The sequence below is a fragment of the Semicossyphus pulcher genome, unplaced genomic scaffold, assembly GCF_022749685.1.
Source record: "Semicossyphus pulcher isolate SPU_LCO1_2020_fin unplaced genomic scaffold, fSemPul1.0.p SCAF_2, whole genome shotgun sequence".
Taxonomy (NCBI): domain Eukaryota; kingdom Metazoa; phylum Chordata; class Actinopteri; order Labriformes; family Labridae; genus Semicossyphus; species Semicossyphus pulcher.
This window is the reverse complement of record NW_027211693.1, coordinates 13192942-13205193: the sequence shown is the minus strand read 5'-3', so window position 1 is coordinate 13205193 and position 12252 is coordinate 13192942. Positions and strand designations below refer to the sequence as shown.

General features: G+C 39.8%; 1 protein-coding gene across 1 annotated transcript in view; it reads right to left on the bottom strand.

Annotated features, from left to right (window-relative positions):
• Positions 1 to 11289, bottom strand: part of rab28 (RAB28, member RAS oncogene family) — a 31427-nt gene extending 20138 nt beyond the window's left edge. Inside the window, exons 1-3 of the mRNA XM_069669969.1 lie at positions 10887 to 11289; positions 4716 to 4812; positions 1775 to 1863 (exon numbers count right to left, since the gene is read on the bottom strand). Of these exons, the coding sequence (XP_069526070.1) occupies positions 1775 to 1863; positions 4716 to 4812; positions 10887 to 10961 (261 nt within the window). The 5' untranslated portion in view covers positions 10962 to 11289. The remainder of the gene's footprint in view (positions 1 to 1774; positions 1864 to 4715; positions 4813 to 10886) is intronic.
• Positions 11290 to 12252: the final 963 nt, after the last annotated feature.

Below are 12252 nucleotides of genomic sequence, written 5' to 3'. Positions count from 1 at the left end.
AAGAGCTGTTGGCATAATTCAAGATAAATAATCACACGTCTCAACTGTCTGCTATCACTACTTTCTGGAAATGAACGAGAGACGCGGTAAATGTCTCGACTTTTGCTGCATGATGCAACACGACTGAAGGGGTGTCTGTTGCTTTTTGTTCGGCAGACACGCACTGTCACAACACGCAAGGTCGGTGACGACAGCTCAGGCCTCTGACAATTACTGCGAGTCTCTCAGAACAGCCATGATTGATTACAGGACGCACAGTGGCGAACAATAGGTGTGAAAGTTCCATGCAGCGCTGACGAGAAACTCCCTAAGCAAAGTGTCGTAATGTGGCAATGATGTACGACACGTTCGTGAAGGAGAGAGGCAGTAAAGGAAATGCTGCAGACATGCATAATTTACAGTACACACTATTAGGGTAGATAAAAAGAACTTGTAATTTTCATGATATGTAACATCAGGTAGCTGCCCGAATGGTAGACCTTCTTTGCAGTATGGGTCTCAGATTGGACAGACCATGGTCTTTAAGTAGGCCTCTTCAAACCAGAGACATTCTGGAGGTGACAGACAGCACTCAACTATAGCAACAAGGCTACCTGTGGACGCTGATGTCTCTGGCATTTGTGCAAACAAGCACGCACTGACACAAATTACAGTGTTTGCAGAGAGCTTGGCTGTTGTAGATGGTAAATAGATAAACTACTAGACTATTTCTCCGTAAAATACTCAGGATTACTTTAAATCAATTCAGATTAAATTGAGCATTAAAGTGTGCAAATGCAAAATTGTTAACTTTTTTTCAATCTGACCAAAAACATCAAATTGTAGCTACAATTTTTAAAGTGTTTTTCCCATGCTACACTCATTGTAAACCCAAATAACAGCTTATTATGATTTAGCTCTAGAGGGAGGAAGTTTAGGCCTTTGAATGAGGCTGCCGAGACAGTAAAAGAAAACCTGAACTGTCAGATAGACTTATAGTTTCTTTGATTCCTATTACTTTATCAGAAACATCTACAGCAGTTGGTTTGTACATTTACACATTTCCTTCATGGGGCTGATGGCCTCAAAGAAAGTTTTTGTTGAAGGAATAAAAGAATTAAAGTGGTGATCTCAAAGATCTCAGTTTCGTTCTCTTTGGCTGCACCTATGGCGATAAATGGTTATTGAGGGAGCACACTTCCCAGATATCCAGACAGTGTTGCATGTGTGACGCTCCGGTTGTAACTCTTGATTTTCCTTGCTGACGGCCACTTTCCTTTTTAGACTGTTTGCCTTCATCTGAGCGTCGAATTTGTTTCTTTTTCTTCACTTATTTACTTCTTTTTGAAGTTGTATCTGTAGTCATCGATCTTTTCTTTGTTTGTTCAGCCATAGTAGATTACTGTTTACTCACAACACTTGCAGAGACCGGAAAAGCAGCCGCTTAGCTCCGCTTACCCTCTCTGGCAGACCAACCACTGCTGGCTGATGGAAAACGCGTCACTAACTGGGCACCGCTTGTGATTTTTTTTGCGAATGTCGCCACAGGCTCCCAGTCCATAATACTGCAAATGCAAAGGCTTTCATCAGTGGGCCATAGGCTCAATCACCATTGTGTTACCTCATTAGGCGATAGATAGTGAGTTAACAGACATTTATTTAAATGAAAATCTTCAAGATTATTACTTTAAGTCCGGAAAGCAGAAGCGGAAGCTGCAGTACAAACCAGAGATGCACGTAGCAACAGAAGATTTAGAGTGAAATTGTATGCGTGTGTGTGTGTGTGTGACCTTACATGAGCTCCATATACATATTTGTCCAGCATCTTCCCTCCTAACGTTTGGCCTCCGATGTCCCACACCTGCAGAGTAACGTTCATATTACCTGCAGGAAAGAAAAGAGACAGATATACCATCAGAATAAAAGTACAAATCAGCTCTACAAAGGGGACATAGACTGTATGTTTCAGGCCGTAGGTTCATTTTCTTCTCTAAGAATGCTCTGTTCACTATCAATTAAATGAAAATGAAAAAAAACAACCGTTTTATTTGTGGGTTTCCATTCTGGCTGATTGTTTTGATTGTTTTAACAAAGCTAATAATCCTGAGGAAATAAGGAGTCAGCTGAAACTGGAGCCTGTATTTTTGGTGAGCGATTTCTATAATAAAAGTCAACGTTGTTGATGTACATAATGGAAACAATAAATCAGCGATTCATCTTTCATGCTAAACGCTCTTGCTTGGAAGGTCACCCACACCTCACATCCAAGAATATCCAGTCCAAAGATCAAGGGGGATGAAAAGGTATCCTTACCCTCTAATTTAAACATTCTCAATACTCTGGCCTTACAAAAAAAAGACTTCTTATTAGCCCGGGAAGAGCTGTTTGCATTGTACTGTATCCTGCCAAGTTAGGAAAGTGAGGAGAATTATGTGCTGTTAAGGAAAATAGCAATAATTAAACACAAAAAAAAGAGGAAAAGAAGACTCTTGTCCTCGTGCGTGTGGAAAGAGAAAGAAAGAGGTTGAGAGAGGAAGAAGCGCACAAAAAACCAAATCCAAATGAATATTTTCTTCCTCTGGAAAATGAAAGGGGTGGTTGAAAAAAAAAAAAAAAGAGAAGGGGGGAGGACCAGACAGCGAGGAGTTTATGTTGGTGTGATGAGGGCCTCTGCGCTGGGCTGGAGCGGCGATGGAGAGCAGAGCGTACACTGTGGACACGGCTGGACGACTCAACCCCTTCATAAGTCCCCTTTTTAAAGCAGAGGAAGGAAACGCTGAGGTTCACAGTCACTACATCTAGACTATACAGTGTCAATGTAAAGCTACATTGAGGAGTGCAATGAATAACGGTTACTTGGTGTTATAACGAGCCATCCCCACCCATCCACCATGTCTGGACACTAGCTTTATGTGTGTTTCAAAGATTTACGCTGACTCGACAGGGCTGATGTTTTACGAATTGCAAGAAGTTGAAGCTGCAATGGTGAGGCCGACAGACTTTAAACTTTAAAGATGATAACAGGGTCAATAAAAAGGCTTTGTCATGAGATAAGCGTGTGATGTGAGGTGGACGCATACAAAGCATACAAAGGTTCTGCAAGTTACCATCTGACAGAACTTATCAGGAAACCTTCCCCTGTAGTCAGTCCCATTCGGTGCCCGTACCTCACTGGTTTGGCAGAGACATCTGGAGGAGGTATTGTTATAAAAAGCACACACAGAGGAGGCTGTTGTGTGCCAGTCGGCCTCGCCTCACCTCTCCCTGCGTTGGAAAATGTACATTAACTTTGACAAGCTGGGCCTTCATGGTGAGAGGGGCCAACACTGGCTATAGGCTACTCTCCCCCTGCTGCAACAGACCCTTACAGCCCCACAGAGACCCGGAGAGCCACACAACCTCTCCAATACAAGGCAGGGTGGGGGTCCTAGTTTGGGACCACCCAGCTAGCACAGCCACCCTCCTCTTCATCAGCTCATCAACACCCAATTCCCCAGAAAATGGGCCATTTAACAACTCCGGTGTTGGACCTAGTGTTGCCGCTGCCCCGGTGATACGGACGCACGTACGCTGCATTTAAACAAAGGTTACATTTAACAGTGAAGAGATCAGTGATGCTTTCAGGGGAGAAACTTACTGGAAAGAGAGGTCAGACGATTAACAGCATTTGTTCGAGTTCGCATTAAGCAGTTGAGAGCAGCCTGTGCTTATGGTTGGCTCTTTTCATCCTGACTCCACCACAACATTTTTGGGGGTTTAGTTCTCCTAAGTCTCATAAGCTGAAACTGACACAAAATCAAAACACAATCCTTCAGCCAGCTCACAAACCGGCATAACTTTTACTTTTAGCACTTAATTTGCCCTTGCTTAATGTTGTTTTATTAGTAATGAAAGAATGGAGACACTTTGCAGATTTCTGGAGCTTAGGCCTTGGCAGGGTTTTAGAAAAGCCATTTAAAATGCAGAAAATCCCCATTTCACATGGTAGGAAGTAGAAATGGATTGCTTTCTTCTAAATATAGCATTAGTCAATAAACATTCATTTTACAGATCTAAGGGGGGACAGAGTGTGGCTTTATTTCTGCGGGTTCGACATATACAAATAAGAACATGAATGTTTTATGTGGTGCAGGACAAAGATCAGTTGAACTTGGGGATCAGCGATATGGATATAAAATGTTAATGTATTTACTCTGTACTGTGCCCACAGAATTATGAGCGAGGCTCGCCCGTTTGGACATAAGCTGTCCATTGGCCTTGTGGATTCCTTAAAAAAAAAGTGCTGTTTGCTCAGGAGAGAAGAGCTTTCAGAGTGAATAAGCCTGAGAAGTGGCAGACACTCCACAATGAGGAACTAACAGAAAAGATACATTCAGCGAGTTAACCTGAAGAACAAACTCTGCCTGGAAAGGGTAGAACAAGAAATTATGAACAGAGCCAGAAATCTGAGAAATAAAAATGTGACAGAAAATGACGGTGGAACAACAGGCCTCTTGTGCGGTTTTGAATTAAAATGTTCTGGATCTTTTTTAACAGTCAAAATGTTAAGTAAGTACACAAAAAACAACCTTATGTTAAGCCTGTTTGTCTGAGTACAATCTTGCTTAATACATATTCTCAGTATTTCATTAAATTAACAAGTTTACAGTCCGCCACTATCTGCTTGAGCAACACAGGTATCGGTGCTGAGACTCCGAACAAGCGAGCACTCCCAAAAGATTTTGAAGGTGTCTCACCTGGAAGGCTTATTCTCTTCAGAAAGAAATCCAGGCCGATGGTTTGTTTGTACTGCTTCCCAAAGGCCTCCTGTGCAAACCTGGTGGCGAGTGATGTCTGAAACAGAGACACAAAGGGAGAGACACGGAGAATGAGAGCCAGAACGCCTCTGCAGCAATCAACAGGGCTAAAAATATGGAATGAAAAGAGGTTAAGTGTTTTTCTAAAGAGAATGGTTTGTGTATATAAAAGAAACCTTGATTCATTGAATAGTAGTTGCCTTATAAACTATATCCACATATATAAAACCAAGTCAAAAACACAGCATGGTTCAGGGAAAATACAGTTTTTTATCAGTTTTAAAATACAGTTTTTAAACTTTCTAAGAATGTAAATTTTGGTGGTGAGCAAATTTAGAAAAAACAGAAGTCTTTTACAATTTCTTAAAGACCCCGTCCAGTGAAAATCAAGTGTTTAACCTTGTAAACATCTCCATGTGGTGTTCTTCATGTGCTACAAGACACATCAGGAACAACATCAGCAGTCATCTCCATGGCTGGGCCTGTCTGCTTTTAAACTACAGTGTACCAAGGACAGGCTGAACAACACGTTTTCAGATTGGCAGGTTTGAGACGTCACAAACCTAAGGAGCCAGTCCCGTTAATGGACGGGGTGACGCTATGCATATCATTATGTGCAACCTATGGCAACCACTTAGGCGATGCATGAGCCAGCTGTAACCGTCATCGTCATTTTTGCAAACTCACTGCCGACTACTAACATTAACGTTACTACTGCTACTTACTACATTTCAAGCTGGCTAAGTTTCATCAAGTTGCCACTAACCGATGGCAGAGACGTGTTTTGTTTTCGCGACGGAGGGGCAGTTTTTAATGAGGAAGAAGGAGGAGATGCATGAGCATTTTATATGTCTTAAAACATGACTGGAGCTGGTCTTTAAATTACTAAGGTACAATTTATCATATCCCAACACCTCTAAGTAATTCCTTTTCAGAAAAGCATGCAGCCATGACTTTTCGGCGATGCAATCCTGAATTATGCACTTTTTGGACATTAATTTCATCATTACAAATCCATTTTAAGAACCTTCAAGAACGTCATGATTGACTGGACGGCACGCTGATGTAATTGTCTGCCTCCTCCGCTGCTGTCTCGCTGCCCTGCCACAGTTCTGACAGCGAAAATCAATGTGAATTACAAAAACAGGTGTCGCAGTATGTGTCATGCCTCCAGACTGCAGACACAATAATTGCCACAAATTATAAAACCTCCATCACTGTCACTGTCGTGTTTCAGGAGGAGAAAAAATAGCATGTTAGGGGCTCTCCTGCAATCCATGGGAATCCGTAGCCTAGACTTGACATGCCAAGTTTAATTCATTTTGATGGATGAGGACAGGGGGGGGGAAAATGAAGTGCTGAATGTCTATTAGCTATCTTTAGAGCGGTGTGCTTACATAAACACATCAGAGAAGTGAAGCTGTGGGATTCTCTGAGTGTTCATGTGGCAGCAAATGCATTTTTATGTGGTACTTGACAATCGCTGAGAGTAAAATCTCTCTTTCAGTCGACTAAGCTTTCACTTTAGTCAAAGCCTATACACTTCCATTCATACTCAGGTTTAGATTTCGCCAAATAATGTTCAAGTATAACTGGATTTGTTGTAAATTACTGCAGGGAAGGCGGAATGTAATTTGAAAAGAAAACCTCTTAATTTTTCTTAGTGGCTGCAACCTTTAGTGTCAAACCTTTATGTTTATCCTGGCATGGATTTCTATTTGTTTATTGTTCTTAATTCTATGTGTAACCCTGACTTTTGCAAATTTCCTCTTGTAGAATAATGTTTTATCCACCTAACTCTTGTAAAAGTTCACTAGCCTAGAGCCTCTTTTAATCCCAGCCCGCGGAGCGTGTCACGAGCTCATGAGTGACTGAAAAATTACTGGAGGTGACTGACGCAACAAGGAGAAAATCGGCCATTTAAGTAGCCCAAACAATCACTGACAACACAGGAATAACAAGCTCGGACAGCAAAAATGTATTCCACATGCTCGCGTTGGCCCAGTCGGTCATTTGTCTTGGCATTCCAGTAGCTTGGCTCTCCTCCCTCAACGTAGCCCTTTTTTTCCAACGTACAATTGGAACTAACCAGCGAATGTAAAAGCTGGCGTAATCCTGACACTCCAACAGAGAACAGTGCAGGGTCACCAATGATACCAATGCCGGGAAATGGGGGAAGTTCTGCTGTAACAAGAAACTTAGAGAGAGGGAAAAAATATGGAAAGCTGACTGAGTCCATGTGATGCAACTCATGTGAGAGATGCCGTGGAATTTTTTTGCAGCGTCGCATCAAAGCTTGCTCTTTATTCTCCGTAAACAGTTAAGAAAAATATATAATTGTTGGTATTCTGATGGAAAGTTTGACTGTAAATATAAACACTGAGATGCAATAGTGTCCATTAATGTACAGGACGTGTACCTAAAGCTCCTTTTTACCCTTTGGGAAGGAGAACAGCAAACAGTCAGAAAAACTGAGAGGCTTATAACTCTGGTTGAAAAATAGACCTGTGTGTAAGTCAGCCCCAGCTCCTTAAGAGCCTGGCTAAACGTGAGACTCCATATTTTAAAAACATCGTGCTCAGGTGGACAGGCCTTCCCACATTTCCCTATATTTCTGAATGGACAACCAACCACAAGCAAAAATACCACCGAAAAGCTGTCCAAGACAAACTGATCCGATTGCAATTTGCTGAGCAAATTGACATTAATAAGGGGGGAAACGGCATTCAAGATGTCAGTCAGTGGTGCCTTCTCAAATGGGGGGCAGGGCTCCTGTTTTCTGCCCAACACAGACAAGCAGGTAAGTCATTCAGACAGTGACGGGCTGACACCTGGCAGCAGCGTGAGGAGGGTTATTAATGTAGCGTATCTACTGGGAACTGAGTTGTGTGTGTTCTCTAACCCCCCCTCCCCCAAAAGAAAATGTCGACTTTCCAGAATGAGAACATTCATTTTTCTCTTTGGGTTTCACCATTACAGCTACATTCATTTTCTTAATCCCAGAGGAAGCAGAGATTAGTTAGGAAAGGGGATGTGTTGCTGAAAGACACTTGATGATCCCAGCCTTACATTCATGCTCACTCATTCGGGAATCCGAGACGCATTGAAGACGAAACATACCTGAATTGTCATGCCAACCTCCACGCTTTGCTGCATATAATTGGTGTCTGAAGGATGTAGGTAACAGGTTTTAATCTACATCTTATTATTATTATTATTTTAATAAACATACTGATTCATTCAGTCCCATCAACTGTCCTACACCATTAGTAAATTTAGCAAATAAAGAGACAATGCACTGAGAAAAAGAATATTTCTTACATTAAATAAAGTCTTCACACTCAAGTAAAAACAAATCAGAAACATTTCCCAGACATAATTTTCTTAAATGGGGCTTCACTCTGGAGCCAAATGCATACAGGGGTTCTTGGCCAGGAGAAAAGACGTGTACTGATGGAAAACAACCACTACCTGAAAGAGCCAGGCTAAGCAACTGTCACACACTGTGTAATACTGTACAGTGGAGCTTTTTACCCACAGTTAAAGCAGTAGCAGCAGCCCCTAAGTGTATGACAAATGTAGGGACTGTGATAATTCATCATCTAGCTATATTCCCCATAAAAATATAAAAAAAATAAAGGATGCATTTTGTTTAGATAAACTATTTGAAAAGGGGAATTTTAAGGTGATGTCATGTGTTGTCCTCAAATGAGTAACTTATATGGGTAACTTATTGTCTGTTAATTAAGGCCACAGGAATCATATACATTTTAAAAAAGCAGACTTAGCCTAATACAGGTGTAGAATTTGGTTGGCTGGCCAATTAACAAATGTATGGAGATGCAGCAAGATGCAGGACTAGAGCTACAGTATCTACCAGTATGACTAACTGTTTTATTAAGCTTTAGCCTTAAGTTATCAACACTGGTAATTTAACTGGACGCCTTTTGATGAGCTAGCAAAATTTAAAAGGCAGTTAAAGCAAAACAAGAATCAACACAGTGTAAGCCTATAAGCTCAGTTACTATCTAATACAGCAATAGTCATGTAGCATATAATTACATTTAAAAGGCACATGCAACATGGATTAAGGTCCAGTAAGATCTAATAGGTTTATAACACCAGATCTTTGTCAGATTTAAATCCATAATGCTACAGTATCTTGAGACAGAGTCAAATCTAAACATATCTTTTCTCCTATTTTACAACTTTGTAAAGTAGGACACTGGTTTTTCAATAGAGCCTCAAAAGTGAGCAAAATGATTTTAAGACTGTGACTTTTCCCAAAAGTTAACAATACAGAAATACTTTCCATTTCAACTACGAGCAGGTATTGTGCTACATATGTTGTTTGTTTATTAACCCAATCATTCATATTGACTTTGCCGTGCTGTCATTACAATGTGTTTAGGTTAAACGCATGATCTCTCCTCTCAATAACTCAATCGAATAAAAATCTGTCATTCAGAATGTGGATGGACAACCTAATTATGTGGTCAGTCATAATGCTACATCTTTTTTCTTTAGACCATCACAGTGTTTCTGTATGATTTTATCAGAAGTATTAAGCTAATTCTAAAGATGCTCTAGTTGAATTGTTATCTCATGTTGTTGTATTATTAAATCTATACAGAGAAGCAATTTTACTGTCGCACTAAAAGAAATATCAAGTTTGCCGTCCACTGTTAGCTTCTGTTAGAATGGCATCTAGTGAGCTGTGACCTCCCGGGCATCTGAAATATAATCCACCTCCATCCACTGGGATTTTTACCCATTTTATTGACTCTTAAGTAACAATTGAAAAAAACATCAGGCAACAGAGGAAGGCCTTCAAAAATGATTTACATTTACCTATACAATGACAGGTTTTATGTATGACTAGGGAACTTAGTATAACTGTCATCCGCATAAACTTCATCAATAATGCCCCGTCCCCAACCCAACCTCCCACATGACAGGGACTCTCATCCTCTCAACATTACATTAATGTTAAGTCTTAAATGCAGATTTATGCGTTACATTAACGGGCACTGGACTACATACGGTAAGTTTACCTTGCTCTGTTTTTTTTTTTATACTGTTAAATATTTGAACTGCCATCATCTTGCACAATCCTGCACCTCTGTAGAGCTCTTTAATTAGGCTACACCTGGTGTACATATGTTGTATTAAATTGCTTTTTTATATCTTATTCTTATTGTCTATTTCTAGCTAAATTCTATTTAAGGTCCCTGACAGTAGGGGTACTACTTTTAAATAGCTTTTTACTTATTGTTATTCTACTTCTGTGTTAATTGTTCTTGCACCAAAATATCAAGACACATTTCTTGTATGTGTAAACCTAATTGGCAGTAAACTGAGTGACTGAGTACCAAACATAAATGCACTTTTTTTTTAAGAATAGCCCATTTGAGAATAATAGATATAATGTAGTTGAATGTTAATTATTGATGCATTTATGCTGCAGCTGGTAATATTAGGTATACTATACACATATTGATGTATTTTTTTGATTATTTTTAAGTAAATAGTGACTAAAGTTGACAGTTACATTCAGCTGTAATAGAATAACATTGTACAATATTTCCTCAAGAAATGTAGTGATGTAGAAATATAAAATACCTTATATATTATACCAATGAATAGTACAAGTAACAGTTGAGAGAGAGAGATGCATTCGTTTCAGAAATGTACTAGGCTAAATGTAACGTATTTGAGTTAGTTTTAGCGTATTTGTGTCATTTAAACGTCTGGGACTAAAGCTAAAGCAAAAACATTAAACAAAGCCGAAGAAGGTAACAAAATGTCTAACAGCTAGGCTTTAGTTAATCCTACATGACCACTATGGCGTTACTTATATCCCATTATGTGGTCTTGCTCTATTAGCCATTGATGGTGTTAGCTGCTAACTAATTTAGCTAGCTCGATTAGCGTCGTCGCCATGGTGACTGGGAAGTGCGGCGTCAGGATGAGCAGCGTCAACGGCTGGATACTGATATAAACAAACGAACAAAAAGGCACTGTCGTTGTTTAGAAGCCAGTGCTCAAAGTCTATTTTCTTCACTTACGTTGAGTGTGTGCAAGTTCTGTGTGTGTCTGTGATGGTCTCACCTTCCCACACGCACCGTCTCCAATAACTACCATTTTAAGCTGCCTGTCCTGGCTGTCCTCCTCCGAGTCCGACATGATGCTGCAATGTGCTCCGACTGTATCAGTGTGGAAACCCAAAACACTAAAAAAAATAGGCACAGGCAGCTGAATCTCAGGCTAATCACAGATGGATTAAACAGCAGTGGAGTGGGCAAACAGACGCCATTTTGACTCTACTAACACTGTTGCTGTGCTCGGCTCGGCATGCTCCACTCACACACTGCCACCGCGGTGTTCACTGATTTTCGGTTAAAGCGTGTGCAAGAGCTACCGAAAAACGAGCCGGAGACCACAGTTTGGCATTTCACTAAATAAATATTTCCACTATTTCGCGAGGCCCCGTTGCCGTCACGAGAAAATATCAGAACCGGAAACCCAATCGCCTCTGCCGTGGTTGCGTCCTGTATGACGCGTAGCCGTTGCCATGGTAACAAAGGTCAAAGTGTGAGTCTAAAAATTTTGAAAACCCAAAAGACAAAGGCCTAAAATTACAGAAACAAAGTAACGAATCTTAAATCAGTGGCTTAAAGTAATTAATTGCTCAAGTATTACACTTGGGTACGTTTTTATAATACTTTAGTTGAATTTTTTTTGTTACTTTGTTGCTGGAAATTCCACATTTGACTCCCCTTCATATTTTGACAGCTGAAGATTTATGCTCAAAACATAAGATCTTATTAATTTTGATGAATAAACTACCAAACACTATATTAATTTATTATCTGCTCCATCTTTACCACATACAACATCAAAGTTCATGCATCAGTAATAATGCAATATCAATATTCTTATATAGCCTACTTTCATGTCATTAGCCTATATGACATATGACAGTATACTAGTGTCATTGTTTAGTTTTATACACAAGTGTAGTATTGTATCTTTTACTTTAGTTAATGATCTGAATATGTCCACTACATGCTATTTAAGGTTAAAATAACATTATTTCATAATCCTTTGTCTCCATCTGTTAACATTCCTTCCTTCTCTTTCGTACTCTCTCTCTCTCTCACACACACACACACACACACCCTTTATTCAACATACGTATTTAAGATATGTGGAATTCTCATTTTCTCTTTACTTTAGTAGAGAGAGAAATTCCCCTCTGGGGATCAATAAAGGATTATCTTATCTTAATACAAAAGGTCTTCCACAAAGAGATTTGTAAACATGAAACTATTTAATAAAATATTATGTTTATTTATTGGTTGATTGTGGTCAAGTTATTAAATTTAGACTGTTGTAGATATCTCTATTAAATAATGATTTCTAATGCACTTCCAACGCTCCTTACACATGCATAATTATATCAAAATGTTTCAGG